We start from the raw sequence: 19,144 nt of genomic DNA on the forward strand, positions 1-19,144 counted from the left end.
CAAAACGGGACTCCACGGGATACTGTTCATCTCCACTGTCGACCTCCTCCAGCCTCCACGGGCTCCTGTTCATCCAGCCTCCACCGCGCGCTACTCCACCGGCTACTGTTCAACCACCCCTCCACCGTCTACTGTTCATCCAGCCCTCCACACCACAGGGTCCTGTTCAACCACCCCTCCACGGGCACCCCTCCACCTTCTACTATTCATCCAGCCCTCCACACCACGGGGTCCTGTTCATCCAGAGGCAACGCCACCTCTCACTATTCATCCACCCCCCCCCCCCCCCCCCCCCCCCCCCCCCCCCCCCCCCCCCCCCCCCCCCCCCCCCCCCCGCAATGCTCACTGTTCATCCAATCGATCGGCTTCAGTTAGCACCAGTAGCGAAGGAATCGCTCGATCGGGTTCAGTTAACAGCCATCGATCGACCGCTCGGGTTCAGTAACGTGTAGCCTGCAGTGCAATCGCTCGGGTTTAGTTAGAGCCCAACGCCTCGCTCGGGTTCAGTTAGAACCAACGCCTCGCACACACGCGCGTACGTGTACAAGAGAAACACGCATCGCTCGGCCCCCGACCTCCCACCATAACCGGGAACTCCTCGAAATTTTCCTCGCCCTCGCTTCTACCACGGTTTTTCCCGTCATGGACGGCCCAAAGAATGTCATGCAGCTGCGTCTCCGGCCCGCCCAGGACGAAAAGCCCATTTTCTATCATGATTTTTTGTCATAGAAGTAGGAGCCCACCACATCTATGATGATACCGGGTTTTGTCACAATTATCGTCATAGAAGTGTCATATGTATGACAGAAAAAATTTCGTTCGACCCAAAATGTCACGGATGTGTCTTTTTTTTGTAGTGGTATTTGGCACACCATGCATGCGAATAATTTCGCGAAAGAACAAATCAGCAACATTAACATCATCATCGCTTTTATGACATGGTATAAAGTGTGCCATTTTCGAGAACCTATCCACGACAACAAATATGCTATCCCTCCCCTTCTTTGTTCGAGGTAAACCTACAACAAAGTCCATAGATATATCCTCCCAAGGAACACTAGGTACAGGCAAAGGCATATATAAACCATGAGGATTTAGTCGTGACTTAGCTTTTTGACATGTAGTGCGACGAGCAACAAAACGCTCAACATCCCGTCTCATCTTTGGCCAAAAGAAATGTGTAGCAAGTATATCCTCCGTCTTCTTCACGCCAAAGTGTCCCATTAATCCTCCTCCATGCGCCTCCTACAACAACAAAAGACGAACGAAGCTCGCTGGAATGCATAGCTTGTTAGCACGAAACACAAATCCATCGTTAATGACGAACTTGTTCCACGTTCTCCCTTCTTTACAATTCTGCATTACATCTTTAAAATCAGCATCATGCACATATTGATCTTTGATGGTCTCCAAACCAAATATTTTGAAGTCAATTTCTGAAAGCATAGTATAGCGACGAGACAATGCGTCAGCAATAACATTTTCTTTACCCTTCTTGTGTTTAATGACATAAGGGAAAGTCTCAATGAATTCAACCCATTTAGCATGTCTACGATTCAGTTTAGCTTGACTTTTAATATGTTTCAAAGATTCATGATCAGAATGTATAAGAAATTCTTTGGGCCATAAATAATGTTGCCATGTTTCTAAAGTCCAAACAAGAGCACATAATTCTTTATCATAAGTAGAATAATTCAGACTAGGCCCACTCAATTTTTCAGAAAAGTATGCAACAGGTTTGCCATCTTGTAATAACACACCTCCTAATCCAATTCCACTAGCATCACATTCAAGCTCAAAAGTCTTATTAAAATCAGGAAGTTGGAGTAAAGGAGCATGTGTCAACTTATATTTCAATACCGTGAAGGCTTCTTCCTATGCGGTACCTCAAACAAAAGGCACATCCTTCTTTGTAAGCTCATTGAGAGGTGCAGCAATGGTGTTGAAATCTCTCACAAAACGCCTATAGAATCTAGCGAGGCCAAGAAAACTCCTCACTTGTGTGACCGTTTTGGGCTACGGCCAACTCTCAATAGCTTCAATCTTGGTGTCGGTGTCAAAACTGGCGGATCTCGGGTAGGGGGTCCCGAACTGTGCATCTAGGCAGATGGTAACAGGAGGCAGGGGACACGATGTTTTACCCAGGTTCGGGCCCTCTTGATGAAGGTAAAACCCTACGTCCTGCTTGATTAATATTGATGATATGGGTAGTACAAGAGTAGATCTACCACGAGATCAGAGAGGCTAAACCCTAGAAGCTAGCCTATGGTATGATTGTATGTTCGTCCTACGGACTAAAACCCTCCGGTTTATATAGACATCGAAGAGGGCTAGGGTTACACAAAGTCGGTTACAATGGTAGGAGATCTACATATCCGTATCGCCAAGCTTGCCTTCCACGCCAAGGAAAGTCCCTTCCGGACACGGGACGAAGTCTTCAATCTTGTATCTTCATAGTCCAGGAGTCCGACCGAAGGTATAGTCCGGCTATCCGGACACCCCCTAATCTTGGACTCCCTCAGTAGCCCCTGAACCAGGCTTCAATGACGACGAGTCCGATGCGCAGATTGTCTTCGGCATTGCAAGGCGGGTTCCTCCTCTAAGTACTTCATAGAAGATTTTGAACACAAAGGTAGTGTCCGGCTCTGCAAAATAAGTTTCCACATATTGCCATAGAGAGAATAATATTTACACAAATCTAATCTGCTGACGTATTCCGTAGCGTGACATCACACCACGGCCAAGTCTTTATTCGAATCATTTTACTGTCCCACCTCAGCACGTTTAGCGAGGTAGTTTCATTGGCACGTCTTGTCAAAGCAGAGATCGTGTCCCCTTATTCCGGGATTCTCATCAATACGGCATGGGTAACCCAACCGCGCCATTGATTATGGCGCTGCGGAGATAAGCGAGTTTTACCAGGCTGGTGGGGACGCATAGTCACGTCCGCCCATATAAGGGGATAAGGATCCACCTTTTCATCCACGCCTTCTTCCTCCTTTGCCTATCCATTTCCGCGCACTCGAGCTCCAGCGCCCAAGTCCGCACACCCCACCTCAACCTTCTCCAGCCATGTCCGGAGCGGGAGGCAAGTGGATGGTCTCCTCCGTCACAGAGGGACACATCAAAAAACTGAGGAAGGCCGGATACTTGTCTAACGACATTGCACACCGGCTTCCCGAAGAGGGGCAGCTCATCCCCACCCCTAGGCCCCATGAGAGGGTGGTGTTCCTCCCCCATTTCCTTCGCGGACTGGGCTTCCCTCTCCACCCATTTGTCCGGGGGCTCATGTTCTACTATGGCCTGGATTTCCACGATCTGGCCCCGAACTTTGTCCTCAACATCTCGACGTTTATCGTCGTGTGTGAGGCTTTCCTCTACATCCGTCCCCATTTCGGCCTATGGCTCAAGACTTTCAATGTCAAGCCAAAGGTGGTGCACGGCAAACAGGCGGAATGCGGAGGCGCCATGGTGAGCAAGATGCCCAACGTCCTATGGCTCGAGGGCTCCTTCGTGGAGTCCCTAAAGGGGTGGCAATCGGGGTGGTTTTACATCACCGAGCCGCGCGACCCTAAATGGGTCGCAGCCCCTGAGTTCCGATCCAGACCCCCTACGCGGCTCACCTCCTGGAAAGAGACGGGCCTATCGTGGGGTAAAAAAGGAGAGCTGACCGGACTCCAAAAATGCGTCCAAACCTTGGTGGACAAGAAGCTCAAACTTGTCAACGTAGTCCAGGTTATGCTCATCCGCCGGATCCTCCCGTGTCAACAACGGGCTTTCAACCTGTGGGAGTTCGACCCGGCGCAGCACCGAACTCTGAGCAGGCTCTTCGACATGACGTACGAAGATGCCTGGAATGTGCTTTTCAAGGGTGCCGAGGCCCCCGCATCCGCTACCGAGGATCGCGGATTCAGCACGCAGCATCACGCTAGTTCGGTAAGTTGTTTTTACCTTTTAGTTTTTCATAGTTTGACTCCATGCGGGATCTAAGCTCCCTTACCTTTGACAGGATTGACAGCATCACGCAGCATCACACATACGGACTCTAAAAACAGCCTATACTTAAGTATTTCGAAATTACATGGGCCTGGCCCAATAATAAGGTGACGCAACACCTAGAATAGTCTCTCGACGAAATTTATGAAGTGTCATCTTGTATATTTCGTCCAAGGCTTCATGCACTCTTATGGTGGTTTCAAAGTCCCGAAATCATCACTTGCAACTCCGTTCTTGTTCCCCTTGCGCATGCCATCATCTCCATGTTTGGTCTTGCTCCAGTGTTCATCCCTCTTATCCACGCCAGGCCCTTCATTTGTAAGCAAAACAAACGTATCCAATTTAGGCAACATCATATTCTCATGAACATTAGAATCATTACCAAGAAATGAAAGTACCTGATAATTTAATTGGGGTGCGCGAGCTCTAGTAATTGGTCCAGTATATGTAGCAGTAGGGGTTGTGGGGTGTAACAATGATATTGATGTCCTCATCACACAAACTAACTAACACTTGCACACAACGCGAAAAAGGGATCGTACGAGTTCAAAGTTGAGTAGCTTCCGTGTGTAACTGTGATATGATATTGGCTCTTACCGGACTGAGTAACTTGTGGGAACCCTCTTGAGTAGACCAGCGGATGTAGGTGCATAGGTCGGACTAGGCGTGCCATTTCTGAGAGGGCTACCACCTCCAAAAGTCTCGTCTTGATCTACCTAGCTACTTCACAAGTGAAGTTTAGTATCACAAGGGTGTGATCGGGAATCACGGGTAAAGCACACAAACCTCTAAAGAGTGTATAAAACTGATCATGGTTAGCCGTGTCCCCGGTTACGGACAACTTTTGAGCAACTCACTTGAGAATTGTCGTCTTGATCTCATCACCTCTTCTTTTAAAAGCAATGGGTTGAACCAACGGGGAGTGTGGAGCTGATCTCAGAGGACTGAAGGACCCAGGGTCTCTGGAGAAAGGCTTGGGGCAACCATGCGGTGCGGAAGCCCACATATTCAAATTGCATTTATGAGTGATCATGTGATACGATCTGCCCAAAATTACCGTGTGATGCGATATATCTAGCTATTAGAGTAGACCACTACTAAAATAATAAGGCAACACTATTTTTCTGCATAGAGCCTTGAACCCCAGCAGCCAAAATGCACGTAGATGAACAAGATTCCATGTGAACTATGGACTTGCCAATACATTCAAAGTATTGGCTCTAGTGACTGTAATGTATCATATTGTAGGTGATTACTAAGGAGTGATTTACGTAGGGTCTCGTGCCTCCACTCGACATGCTTTCCAGTGGCGTTGAAGCTTATCAAGACGTCTATTTTAGATTTGCTTTTGCGTTTGCTTGTTATGAACTTTGTTTGCTTATTGTAAGACTATGTATTTGACTAGCCTATGGCTAGAGTCTGCTTTTTAAATGATGCGATGTACTAAAGGACACATTTGTGTATAATATAACATCTAATATAACATCGTTACCATGTATGTCGATGATTCAATTCAGACATTGGCATAGGAACATACAGAGATCGTATGCATGAAAAAAGTGAGTCATGATGCTGTGAAGCTTAACGAAGGACACAGAATGGTAGCAACTGTAAACAAAGCTAGCCCGAAGGCATTCCCATAAAGAAAAGAAAAACTATATTTCCGCCTCTCTCTCGCAAAATAAAAACACATCCCCGTGTTTTTATTTGAAAGCAAAACACATTCTGTCTCTTCCTTTATGTGAGCCACGAAGACCAGGAACAGCACGTACCCAGCCTGATCGGCCAGGAAATACGCCTTCCCGACTGATTTACGTATTTCTTTGGGGGATAACGCTATATATGGGGTTATTATACCTGGCCAAACCTCGAGCCGGGCCAGGCTTTGGGCCGGGCCTAGCCAAGCCTGAGCCCGGCCCGGCCCAGCCATCGGGCCTAGTTTTTGGGCCCAAGCCCAGCCCAAACATGCAAAAGCTCGCCGGGCCTTGGGCCTTGGGCCGGGCCCCTTCAGAAAACGGCAAAAATGACGGGCCCAGGCCCGGCCCGGCCAGGCCACCGGGCTCAAAATCTATGCCCGAGCCCGGCCCGGGAGCAGCGTCGGGCCGGGTCGGGTCGGGCTTTTTCGGGCCGGGCTGGCCATGGCCAGGTCTAGGGGTTATAAAGAAGAACACCAGTCGTGTTGTGCTAAAACGAAAGCCGCCACGCCTTCTAGAACCTTCGACATCACTTTCCGCAAAACCCTAAACCCAGCACCATCAGCCGGAGCCATGCGACGGCCGCAGCGCCGCGCTGTAGCTAAGCAAAGCCGCGCCAAGGATGGCGACGAGATCCGCCTCCTTGAGGCCTGGATCGACGCCGGCAAGCCCCTCCCGGGAACCAAGCCGCCTCCCCCCTCGGAGGAGTCCTCCGCCGCCAACGCACGGGTAAGGGCACGAGATGTAGTGGCTAAGGCGGCGGCTGGGGACTACTCGGATTATGGCGCGTCCACGCGGTTCGACGAGCTGCCGCTGTCGAAGAAGACCAAGGACGCCCTGCGGAAGGCGGGGTACAAGGAGATGAGCGAGATCCAGCGGGCCGCCCTGCCCCACGCGCTCTGCGGGCACGACGTCCTCGGCGCGGCCAAGACCGGGTCCGGCAAAACCCTCGCCTTCGTCATCCCAGTAAGCTGTTAATTTACTCTAGGGAACGCAGATTAAGAATGGTCGCATACACTGTGAATTATCATCATAGTTTTATCTTTTAGCTCTGCAAATTGTGCTCTGGAAGCACGCATTTCTTACATCTTGACTGTTTAGCTCATCATATGGTCATGTCAAGTGCCGCTGCCAAGAAATCCGTGGGTAGCTCATCTTATCACAATCCTTATTGGCAGGTCATTGAGAAGCTGTATCGGGAGAAATGGAGTCAAGAGGATGGTGTGGGTTGCATTATTCTCTCTCCCACTAATGATTTAGCTGGTCAAATTTGGGAAGTGGTCAGGAAAGTCGGGAAGCACCATAACTTTAGTGGTGGTGCTATCGTTAAGCGCACGGGTATCGAGCAAGAAAAAGAACGCATAAACAGTTTGAATATCTTAGTGTGCACTCCTGGACGGTTAGTCCAGCACTTTGATGAGACTCCAAACTTCGATTGCTCAAATCTCCAGGTTATCAGACATAACTTGATTTATGGTTATTTCAAATTCCAAATGATGAGATGTAGATAATCTAACATCATGTCTTCTTTGGTAGGAAACAGATATTGGTGCTTGATGAGGCGGATCAAATACTTGATAAAAATTTCAAATCCCAAGTTGACATTATCCTTTCTCAAATTCCCAAAGCTAGACAAACCTTACTGTTTTCTGCCACACAGACGAAGTCAGTTAAGGACCTCGCAAGGGTTAGCCTAAAGAATCCTGAATATATTAGTGTGCATGAGCAGGCTAGCACGGCTACCCCAGATAACCTTGAGCAGTGTGCCATGATTGTGCCTCTTGAACAGAAACTGAATATGCTTTGGAGTTTCATCAAAAGGCATCTAAAGTCAAAAATACTAGTCTTCTTATCAAGTGTTAAGCAGGTAATGTTTTATCTGTTGACAAGTTGTACTTTATGTGCCCTCCAGCAGTCATGTCGTTAAGGAACAAAATAGATAAACCTTCTGTGGAAATTGGCAGTGGTGTTTATTTTCTTTTCTTTTCTTGGGTACTGTGTGTCTTACATTTTGATTTATCACTTGTCATACTAAAATATTAGGAATGTGTGTGTTGCTAATTTTATTAATTTGTGAAATATATCTGGATTTTTCTTGCGGAATTTTAATTTGTATTTTTGCTACCTAAATCAGTGATGACTGTATGAGTGTACCAAGGGTGATTACATGGCATATTTTGAAACAGATTGTTCAAGAGTTAGTTATTATTGTTTCTTATTTATGTAATATTGGACTTTTGCAGGTCAAATTTGTGTATGAAATTTTCAAGAAACTACGTCCTGGTATTCCTCTAAAATGTATGCATGGGCGGATGAAATACGAAGTACAGCAGGCTATAGTAGCAGAGTTCAGCGAAAGTACTTCGGTTCTGTTCTCAACTGATATATTTGCTAGAGGACTGGATATAGGGAATGTGGATTGGGTGGTACAGGTATATCTTTGTCTCAAGAACTAATATTTTGCTTGAAACGCTCATACTGTAACTTCTTAGTTGTTGTCTTTGTAGGTTGATTGTCCAGAAAGCGTCGCACTGTACATCCACAGAGTTGGTCGCACAGCTCGTTACAACAAGAAAGGGAAATCTCTTATATTCTTGTGTCCAGAGGAAGAAAGAATGCTGGAAAAATTGAAGGCAACCGAGAGTAAAATACCTATTAGTGTTCGCAAGGTCAGCAGCAAGCTTATCAGTTTATCTAATGCTTAGTTTGTTGCTTGATCTATATCTTTTCAAGTTTGATCAATATTTGTTCAATCTCATCTCAGGTGAGCTCTTAGAATGAGTAGGCTAGACATGAGGCGGTTCTACCATAGCTGCTTATCTAGGGTGTACTCCCTCCGTAAAGAAATATAAAAGATCACTACTTTAGTGATCTAAATGCTCTTATATTTCTTTACGGACGGAGTGATCTAAACGCTCTTATATTTCTTTCCGGAGGGAGTATATTTTTTCATGTCTAGCGGGACTTCCTTTTTTTTAATACTTACTGTCCAAATTGTCTTTGTTATAGCCTAAAGTGGAACAACTGGAGCAGATATCTCAGAATGTAGCAGCAGTGCTTGTTAAATTTCCCAATCTGCAGCAACTAGGTAAAAGGGCTTTTGTGACCTATCTCAAGTCAGTGTACCTCCAGGGAGACAAAGAGGTGTTCGATCTGAGCAGGTTCTCTGCGGAGAGTTTTGCTGCATACGCCTCTTCACTTGGTCTTCCTGTTACCCCTAAAATCCGCTTCGTAAGCCACAAGAAGAATGTGTCGAAGAAAGATATGAAGGACATTGATGTGAAACAGATGAAACACAAAGCTGAAGTCATTGAAATAAAGCCACAGGTCAATCGTGATATGCTTGCAGATGATGGACCTGACGATGATATCCTTTATCCGAAGAAGCCCAACACAGATGCAAATATTTATGATGGACTAGATGATATCCTTTCTCCCAAAGTGCCTGACACTGAACCAGAAAAAATCAAAGAGTATGTCCCTTTAACTTTTTTTTCTCACGGCATGCTCCTTGTATCTCCCAACTTCCATAATCCAGGCTCAGATCTGGGTGTTATTTTCTGTGGGTTATGCTAATCTGTTGTCTTGTCAGGCTGGCAGCGAGGCCCTTGAAAAAGAAGAAGCTGAAAATAAACATGCACAGGCCTGTGGGAACAAGGGTCAAGTACGACGATGAGGGCAATGCGATTGATCCCCTTGCGTCTTTAGCCGAAGAAGTGGGCCCAGAAGACGTGATTCACAAGGATAAAAGTTTGTTCAGCTTCTTTTATGATTCATACCTATAGTTTTACACTACTATGTGGCTTGAAACTCACATAATTTTTGACTTTATTGCTGCAGTTCTGCAGAGGTATGCAGAGATGCTGAGAGAAATGCAGGAGGATGACAAGGAGGACAAGGCCCAGCACAAGAAGAGTTTGCACGAGAAGAAGTTTGAGAAGAAGATGAAACTGAAGCGCAGGCGACAGGAGGAAACAGATGCGGTGTCTGACGACAGTGGCTCAGAGTCCGACAGAAACCAGAACATGTCCTCCAAGGGTAAAAAGAAGTACTTCAACAACAGCGACGATGATGAAGGTGGCGATGCAGCTAAGGGCGGGGACCTTCTCGCGCAGCAGGAGGCACTGGCACTGAAGCTTCTGGGTAAAATGCACGACTAAACTTCCGGGTCTGATGGTGCTGGGTGTTGGTGCTGAGCGACAATGCTGGGTGTGTACCGCGTGATTGCCGGTTGTAGGTTAGTGAACTCTCCACAATGGAGACGAAATTTTGATGTGCTACTGTATGGTTTCCTGGGAGTTGATACATATAATTGAAGGGAGACTTGCTTATTTGGCCCTTTTAAAAGAAACATGCTTCCCTATTTGGCCCTCCCTTCTATCCATATTAATTGATGCTAATTCGGCCATTTAAAATATATGCTTCCGTATTTGGTCCTAGCCCTTTATAAAATATGCTTCTCTATTTGTTCCTAACTTTTTCCCTATTTGAAATACCTTATAAAATTTACCAGATATGAATAGTCAAAGAAATAATATGATAGCTAAAATTGAAAGTATTTATTGTGTTTGGTTACTGTATTGTTATAAAATATTAGGAACCTTGTTTAGTTTATCAGAGCATCTACAACCGAACTTGAAAAATCCGTCCCCTTATACGCGTGTGGGCACGTCCGCGGACAACGCTTGGCCCCTCATGTCCGCGGATGGCCCCTCATTTGGCCTGCCGGATAGCCACACACCTCAAATGTAGATCCTCAAATCCATGTAATTCATTCACGTGGATCCTAGAGCACAAATTTGGCAATTCAACAACGTGACAAAGCAAAATAAATCATAGTTCAACAGTCCGGTCATGCCAAAATGAAATTCAACTTCGAGCGTGATGGATCACTTGCTGGTCAGATCACTCGCCAGACGCCATCTCGCCTGCTTCGTTGTCATCCTTACCCCTGCTTTGACTGCTTTGCCTGGACCATTGCCACTTGCTCTACTTGCATCTTTGCCTTCGCGCCCGCTGCCTCCATCGCCGGTTCCTATGGGCGACGTTCTCCCGCTTGCACGCCGGAGTTGAGGATGGGACACCCATGGCTGCCGCCGAAGCAGCCTCTGTGGCAGCGTTGTGGGACGGGCTGGTCGACATCTAGGCCGGCAGATGGGGGCCAACGACGAGGATGAGGGAGCAAGGGAGGACGACAACGAAGGAAATGGTGGACGGACACGGGAAGAGAGCAGTGGGTTTGGTGAATCTGAGGGATTTGTGCAATTTATGGTGGGGTCAGGCTGTCTGGTCCAATGTGACTGATGCGCCTGGATCTTCTCATACCCACACTAGATTTGGGTTGGATATCAGGGGTGTCGGTCAGTCCGGACATTTAGGTCCGGTATGAGGAGCCTGTCTGGACTTTTTTTATCACTCAATGACCGGACAGTTCGGCCAGTGTTTGAGGCCGGTTTGAGGCCCCATCTTGTCTTGTTTATTGCTGTAAGACATATGACACCACCCTCGGATCGACCGAGCTTTCATTCTGCCGTATGGCATGGGAATGGCCCACGTGTGAATGAACTTTGGCATCTTAATTTGATTCCCGATGCCATTGGTCAACAACATTAAACTCCATTTGCATTTCCTAAGGTTCGGCGTAAGTTCACATCAGCTTCCGAACGTCCCCTCCTCTCATCATACCTTCTCTCACAGCTTCATAAGCCGCAATGTACCATGGCCCTGTTGTAGAATCAAAAACCGTTTCTTGCTTGGAGCTCTTTCAACTCATTGTACCTTTGTTCAGGAAATGAACACTACGTGATAGTAATCTTTATCGGCTGGGGAACTAGCATCGGCGTGAACCTTTGCACCGATCCCTTTCTCACTTTCATAAACCAGGAATATATCCTTAGTCCCTCTTAAGTACTTAAGGATATTCTAAATCATTGTCCGGTAACTCTCATCTGGATCAGTCGGGTATCTGCTCATGAAACTCCGAGCATAGAAAACATCCAGACGAGTACATAACATAACATACATGATTAACGCGATAGCCGAAGCATGCAAAATCTTATCCAAGTAACTCTGAGTCTTGCTATGACAAATTCCATGAGACATAGACAAGAACGTTTTCTTGGCCTCATGCATGTTGAACCACTTCAACATCTTGTCAATGCAAGTACTCTGGCTTCATCCAATAAGCATGCTCGATATATTTCTATAGATCTTGATTCCAAAAATATAAGCTCCTTCTCCCAAGTCCTTCGTCGAAAGACTATTATTCAACAAGTGTTTGATAGATCAAGCATTTGAATGTCATTCCCAATCAATAATAATGTCGTCCATATATAAGATTAGAAATACAACATAGCTCCCACTAAACTTCTTGTAAGCACAAGGTTCATATTGTTTGAATTGAAGTCAAACCCTTTAACCAGCACATCAAAACAAATGTCCATCCCCGAGAGGCTTACTTCAACTCATAAATGGATCTTTGAAGCTTGCGTACCTTACTAGCATTCTGTGGATTGGAAAAACCCTCGAGCTGTATCATATACGTGTTCGGGGTTAAATTTCCATTAAGGAAACCCGTTTTGACATCCATCTGCCATATCTCATAATTAAAATCCATATATATAGTTGAAACTGACTAAAGCATCGCTACCAGCGAGAAAGTCTCGTTGCGGTCAACTCCTTGAACTTATGGAAAACCTTTTATGACAAGTCAAGCTTTATTAATCTAAACTTTTCCATTCATATCAGTTTCTTCTTAAAAATCCATTTGCACTCAATTGTTTTAACACCATCTGACGGATCAACCAAGTTCCAAACTTGATTGTCATCCATGCACTTTAACTCGGATCTCATGGCCTCAAGCCATAACTCTAAATTTGGGACTACCATCACTTCCACATAGGTCGAAGGCTCATCATTGTCTAACAACAATACTGATGTGATCATATAGGTCGTGCTATTCCATATACATTGCAGATTGGCCATTTTTGTATTGAGGTGCCGTCGACACAACCAGAGAAGCAGGAGATCAAACCCACATTTAGAACACCATGCAATTGTTTTTGTATTGGTTGTGTGTGTGGAGTACCAGGACGTGAAGGATTGGAGTTTTATAGTTGAATCAAATACAGAAAAACGCAACGCTATGGTTGCGCCAAATATGTTCGCTTGCTAATCCGCGAGGGATCCAAGAGTTGCTTGGCGTGAGATTGATATGTCATTGATTATACACTGGTTTTTCTGCACTTTGGTCTTCTGGTGCATTGCCTGATCCGAAGAGCCGCTTTTCTACCTTTCATCCATTTCTGCTATCACGAGGATTGTTTATCGTGTTCGTTGTTGATTTTCTTGTACCGTGAAAGATTGGGCCAACAAACGACTCGCCGGCTAGTCGGTTCTCATCAAGTGGTATCAGAGAAAGGTTGATCACAATACATTTTTTTTCTAGTTCTTGAGTTTGTCTATTTGAGTCACTGCAATGGTGAATTCACAGAAATCAAATGCAAGTGTTCATGGTGCACATGAAGGAGATGTAGATGACGAGCTGCCTTTGCTCACCTGTGATTCGAGTGTTGCGCTAGCTATCATGCTAGGATTGGAGGCAACTGTGACTATGTGTTGAATGGAGTGGGGAGGTGCATCGATAAGGTCAAGGTAAGTCTTGGTAAAAAGACAGCCGATCTGACCGAGCTTGTTCATTGACTAAGACCATGATCACCACCTAGTGATGGGTCTGTTGCGCTGGGTCATCACAGGCAATTATCTAGGCAGTGGGTATATGAACATGTTCGAAACCATGGTGAGCATAAAGATCATTAGTCTGAGGGACCTGGTAGCTATTATGAGCCTAAATGACGTCCTTATAATCACCATGGAGATGGTGTACGCCATGTGGGAGGACATGAACATGCGCACCGTGACTATGAGGATGATGGTATAGGTAGAATAAAAATTTCTATACCGTCGCTCAGTGGAAAAGATAACACAGATGATTATTTGGAGTGGGATATGCGTGTGGATCATATTTTTTATGGACAGCGATACATGATACGTCTCCAACGTATCTATAATTTTTGATTGTTCCATGCTGTTATATTATCATTCTTGAATGTTTTATAATCATTTTATAGTCATTTATATCATTTTTTATGGACAGCGATACATGACATAGCCAAGTGTCAGTTGTTGTTTTTGCATGTTTTTTTACATCCCAAGTAATCAATATCAAACGGAGTCCAAAAGCAGCGAAACTTTTTATGGATTTTTTTGGACCAGAAGACATCCAATGGCCCGGAGAAGCGCCTGGGGGGGGGTGCTCCGAGGGAAGCACAACCCACCAGGGCACGCCTGGAGGCCCATGCGCGCCCTGGTGGGTTGTGCCCACGCCGGGTGCTCCCCGGGCCGCCTCTTTGCTCTATAAATATCCCAATATTCCAGAAACCCTAGGAGAGTTGACGAAAATCAATTCCAGCCATCGTAGAGTCCAAAACCACTAGATCCAATCTAGACACCATCACGGAGGGGTTCACCATTTCCATTGGTGCCTCTTCGATGATGCGTGAGTAATTCTTTGTAGACCTTCGGGTCTATAGTTAGTAGCCAGATGACTTCCTCTCTCTCGTTTGATTCTCAATACAATGGTCTCCTGGAGATCCATATGATGTAACTCTTTTTGTCGTGTGTTTGTTGGGATCCGATGAACTTTGAGTTTACGATCAGATCTATCTCTTTTTATCCATGAATGTTATTTGAGTTTCTTTGATCTCTTATATGCATGATTGCTTATAGCATCATATTTCTTCTCTGATATTTGGGTTTTGTTTGGCCATCTTGATCTATTTATTTTGCAATGGGAAGAGGTGCTTTGTATGGGTTCGATCTTACGGTGCTTGATCCCAGTGACAGAAGGGGAACCGACACGTATGTATCGTTGCTACTAAGGATAAAACAATGGGGTCTATTTCTACATAAATAGATCTTGTCTACATCATGTCATCGTTCTTATTGCATTACTCCGTTTCTCCATGAACTTAATACACTAGATGCATGCTGGATAGCGGTCGACGTGTGGAGTAATAGTAGTAGATGCACGTAGGAGTCGGTCTACTAATCTTGGACGTGATGCCTATATAATAATCATTCCCTCGATATCGTCATGATTATTTGAAGTTCTATCAATTGCCCAACAGTAATTCGTTCACCCGTCGTTTGTTATTTTTCTCGAGAGAAGCGACTAGTGAAATCTACGGCCCCCGGGTCTCTTTCTCATATTATTTGCCTTTGCGATCTATTTTTTTTTATTTTCAGATCTATTAAACCAAAAAATACAAAGATACCTTGTTGCAATTTATTTTATTTGGCGTTTGGTCTATCAGTATTTACTACTCTCTCACGTCCGTTTGCCAATTTCTAGCACCGCTACCCGAAAGGGATTGACAACCCCTTTTACACGTCGGGTTGCGAGTATTTGTTATTTGTGTGCAGGTGTTGTTTACGTAGTGTTGCTTGGTTCTCCTACTGGTTCAATAACCCTGGTTTCATCACTGAGGGAAATACCTACCGTCGTTGTGCTGCATCATCCCTTCCTCTTTGGGGAAATACCTATGTAGCTTCAAGCCGCATCAATACACCGAGGAGAAAAGGTTCGTGCTGCATCTATTGAGTTCAAGGGTTATGCTTTAATATGGTGGGACCAACTATGTCATGTGGGAGCACGTCTAGAGTCTTGGAATCAAATGAAGAATATCATGAAGAGACGCTTTGTTCTGGATCACTTCACTAAAACCTTGTACACACGTTGCAGAGCAACTTCGACAAGGTAACTCTAGTATTGAGGAGTATTATAAGGAGATAGAAATATTGTTGATTCGCACAGGGGTAGAGGAGCAAGAAGAGGCTACAATGGCACGATTCATGCATGGTCTGAAATCAAAGATACGAGACCTGTTGCTATGTGATACGTCTCCAACGTATCTATAATTGATGAAGTATTCATGATGTTATATTATCATTCTTGGATGTTTTACAGTCATTTTATAGAAACTTTATATCATTTTTGGGACTAATCTATTAACCCAGTGCCCAGTGCCATTTGCTGTTTTTTGCTTGTTTTTACATCATAGAAAATCAATATCAAACGGAGTCCAAACACCGTGAAACTTTTTGGAGAATTTTTATGGACCAGAACACCCAGGATGGGCCAGAGAAGCACCTGGGGGTGCCCCGAGGGGGGCACAACCCACCAGGGCGCGCCTGGGGGCCCAGGAGCGCCCAGGCGGGTTGTGCCCACCTCGGTGGCCTCCGGCACCCCCTCTTTACCCTATAAATTCCAAAAACCCTCGGGGTTAACCTAGATCAAAAGTTCCACCGCCGCAAGGCTCTGTAGCCACCGAAAACCAATCTAGACCCCGTTCAGGCACTCTGCCGGAGGGGGGAATCATCTCCAATGGCCATCTTCATCATCCCGGCGGCCACCGCGACGAGGAGGGAGTAGTCCACCCTCGGGGTTGAGGGTTTGTACTAGTATCTATGTGTTTAATCTCTCTCTCTCTCTCTCTCGTGTTCTTGAGATGTCACGATCTTGATGTATCGTGGGCTTTGTTAATATAGTCGGATCATATGGTGTTTTATCCTCTCTATCTTGTTGTGATGAATTGAGTTTTTCCCTTTGAGATTTCGTTGTTATCGGATTGAATACTTTTATGGATTTGAGAGCACTTGATATATGTCTTGCAATTGAATACTCATGGTGACAATGGGGTATCGTATTGATTCACTTGATATATGTTTTGGCACTCAACTCACGGATTCCCGAGGTGACATTGGGGTAATCTATGCATAGGGGTTGATGCACGTTCTTGTCTTTGTTTCTCCGGTAGAAATCTTGGGGAACTCTTTGAAGTTCTTTGTGTTGGATTGAATATTATGAATCTGAATTTTCTTTGGTGTTATTTTAGTACAAACTCTAGGATAGATCGAACGGAAAGAATAGCTTTGTGTTATTTTAGTACAGACTCTTGAATAGATCGAACAGAAAGAATAGCTTTGAGGTGGTTTCGTACCCTACAAACAATTCATTCTTATATTCTCCGCTAGATAGGAACTTTGGAGTGATTCTTCATTGCACGTTGAGAGATGGTTATATGATCCAATTATATTAGCATTGTTGAGGGATTTCACTAGCGAAAGTACGGACCCTAGGCCTCATTTTCAAGCATTGCAATACCGTTTTTGCTCCGTTTTATCAATTGCTACCTTGTTGTTTTTATTTATTATGATTATAAAAATATATTTCTACCATCAATATTACACTTTTTTCACCATCTCTTCGCCGAACCAGTGCACCTATAAAATTTGCCATTGTATTGGGTATGTTGGGGACACAAGAGATTTCTTGTATTTGGTTGCAGGGTCATTTGAGAGAGACAATCTTCATCCTACACCTCTCACGGATTGATAAACCTTAGGTCATCCACTTGAGAGAAAATTGCTACTGTCCTACAGAACTCTGCGCTTGGAGGCCCAACACGTGTCTACAAGAATAAAGTTGCATAGTAGACATCACTATGGTAGAATATAATGGGTTACATGGATTATTACACCACGCCATTCGAGAGGAGCAACAAGTAAAGCATCATATCGGTCATGATAATTTATCAAACTCGGTGTGCCATAATTTTCAGAGAGAGGGCTGGTGGTAATAGTGGTTTCAATTCAGATTCTAAGTTGACTACCAAGGAAGTATCTCAAACCAAGGTTGAATCGTCTCGTGCTTCTAACTCTCATACTAATGATATTGTGTGCTTCAAGTGTGGTGCAGGGGACATAAAAAGTTTGAGTGTCCTAATGAGAGGAGAGTGCTCCTCAAAGAATAAGGATACATGTCTACAAGTGATGGAGAAAAAAATATTGACACTTCTACTAAAAAATCTGAAGAAGATGAAAAAGTAACTTTGATGATCTTTGAAGCCGCGGAAGCATATCCATCATTAATGGTGCAACGAGTGCAGGAAGATCGTATTGAGGATAAGGGGCAACGATGGAATATTTTTCAGTCCGAGTGTAAGATCAACAACGCCAATTGCAAGCTAATAATAGATGGTGGAAGCTACACCAATGCAGTTAGCAAAGGGTTAGTTGATGCTTTGGGCTTGCCTACATGGAAGCATCCACACCCCACCATGTCGAGTGGATGTATCATACTGGGAAGCTAAAGGTTACTCAAAAGGTGCGTTCCAAATTATTTGTGGAGATTATACTGATATGGTGATCTGATATATTACACCCATGGATGCATACCACTTTTTATTGGGAAGGCCATGGCAATACGACCATAACGCAACACATGAAGGTCAAACCAACACTTACTCATTCTGGAATGCATGGAAGCAACATTTGTTGCGGCCGATGTTTGACAACACAATCAAGGTGGATGGACATGTTACATTTTTGAAGAAGGTTGCAAAGACTGCTCCGAAACCGAGGACGATTTCGTCTGAAGGGGAGGGTATGATGTGATCATAGACCATGCTATTCCTGAAGGAAATATGCCCTAGAGGCAATAATAAAGTTGTTATTTATATTTCCTTATATCATGATAAATGTTTTATTATTCATGCTTGAATTGTATTAACCGAAAACTTAGTATATGTGTGAACACATAGACTAACAGAGTGTCCCTAGTATGCCTCTACTTGACTAGCTCATTAATCAAAGATGGTTATGTTTCCTGACCATAAACATGTGTTGTCATTTGATGAACAGGATCACATCATTAGAGAATGATGTGATGGACAAGACCCATCTGTTAGCTTAGCATAATGATCATTTAGTTTTATTGCTATTGCTTTCTTCATGACTTATACATATTCCTCTAACTATGAGATTATGCAACTCCCGAATACCGGAGGAACACCTTGTGTGCTATCAAACGTCACAACGTAACTGGGTGATTATAAAGATGCTCTACAGGTGTCTCCGAATGTGTTTGTTGAGTTGGCATAGATCGAGATTAGGATTTGACACTTCGACTATCGGATAGGTATCTCTGGGCTCTCTCGGTAATGCACATCATTATAAACCTTGCAAGCAATGTAACTAATGAGTTAGTTGCGGGATGATGCATTACGGAACGAGTAAAGGGACTTGCCGGTAACGAGATTCAACTAGGTATGAGGATACCAATGATCGAATCTCGGGCAAGTAACATACCGATGACAAAGGGAATGACGTATGTTGTTATGCGGTTTGACCGATAAAGATCTTCGTAGAATATGTAGGAGCCAATATGAGCATCCAGGTTTCGCTATTTGTTATTGACAGAGATGTGTCTTGGTCATGTTGTAACACCCCAGTGTCATGCTACAGTAAACTCCTACTAATGGTTCCACATCATCATATTTAAATTTTGCTAATCATCACTTTGTCCCAAACCGACCTCAATTTCAAATTTTAAA

General features: G+C 44.5%; 1 protein-coding gene across 1 annotated transcript; it reads left to right on the forward strand.

Moving 5' to 3' along the window:
* Nucleotides 1-6,171: 6,171 nt before the first annotated feature.
* Nucleotides 6,172-10,053, forward strand: LOC125536851 (DEAD-box ATP-dependent RNA helicase 32). The gene is made up of 8 exons (XM_048700134.1): nt 6,172-6,656; nt 6,869-7,141; nt 7,234-7,557; nt 7,934-8,122; nt 8,198-8,359; nt 8,700-9,163; nt 9,283-9,440; nt 9,531-10,053. The coding sequence occupies exons 1-8, from the start codon at nt 6,264-6,266 to the stop codon at nt 9,848-9,850; spliced, it is 2,283 nt and encodes a 760-aa protein (XP_048556091.1). The 5' UTR covers nt 6,172-6,263; the 3' UTR covers nt 9,851-10,053.
* Nucleotides 10,054-19,144: the final 9,091 nt, after the last annotated feature.

This window comes from Triticum urartu, chromosome 2, assembly GCF_003073215.2.
Source record: "Triticum urartu cultivar G1812 chromosome 2, Tu2.1, whole genome shotgun sequence".
In the NCBI taxonomy this organism is placed as follows: domain Eukaryota; kingdom Viridiplantae; phylum Streptophyta; class Magnoliopsida; order Poales; family Poaceae; genus Triticum; species Triticum urartu.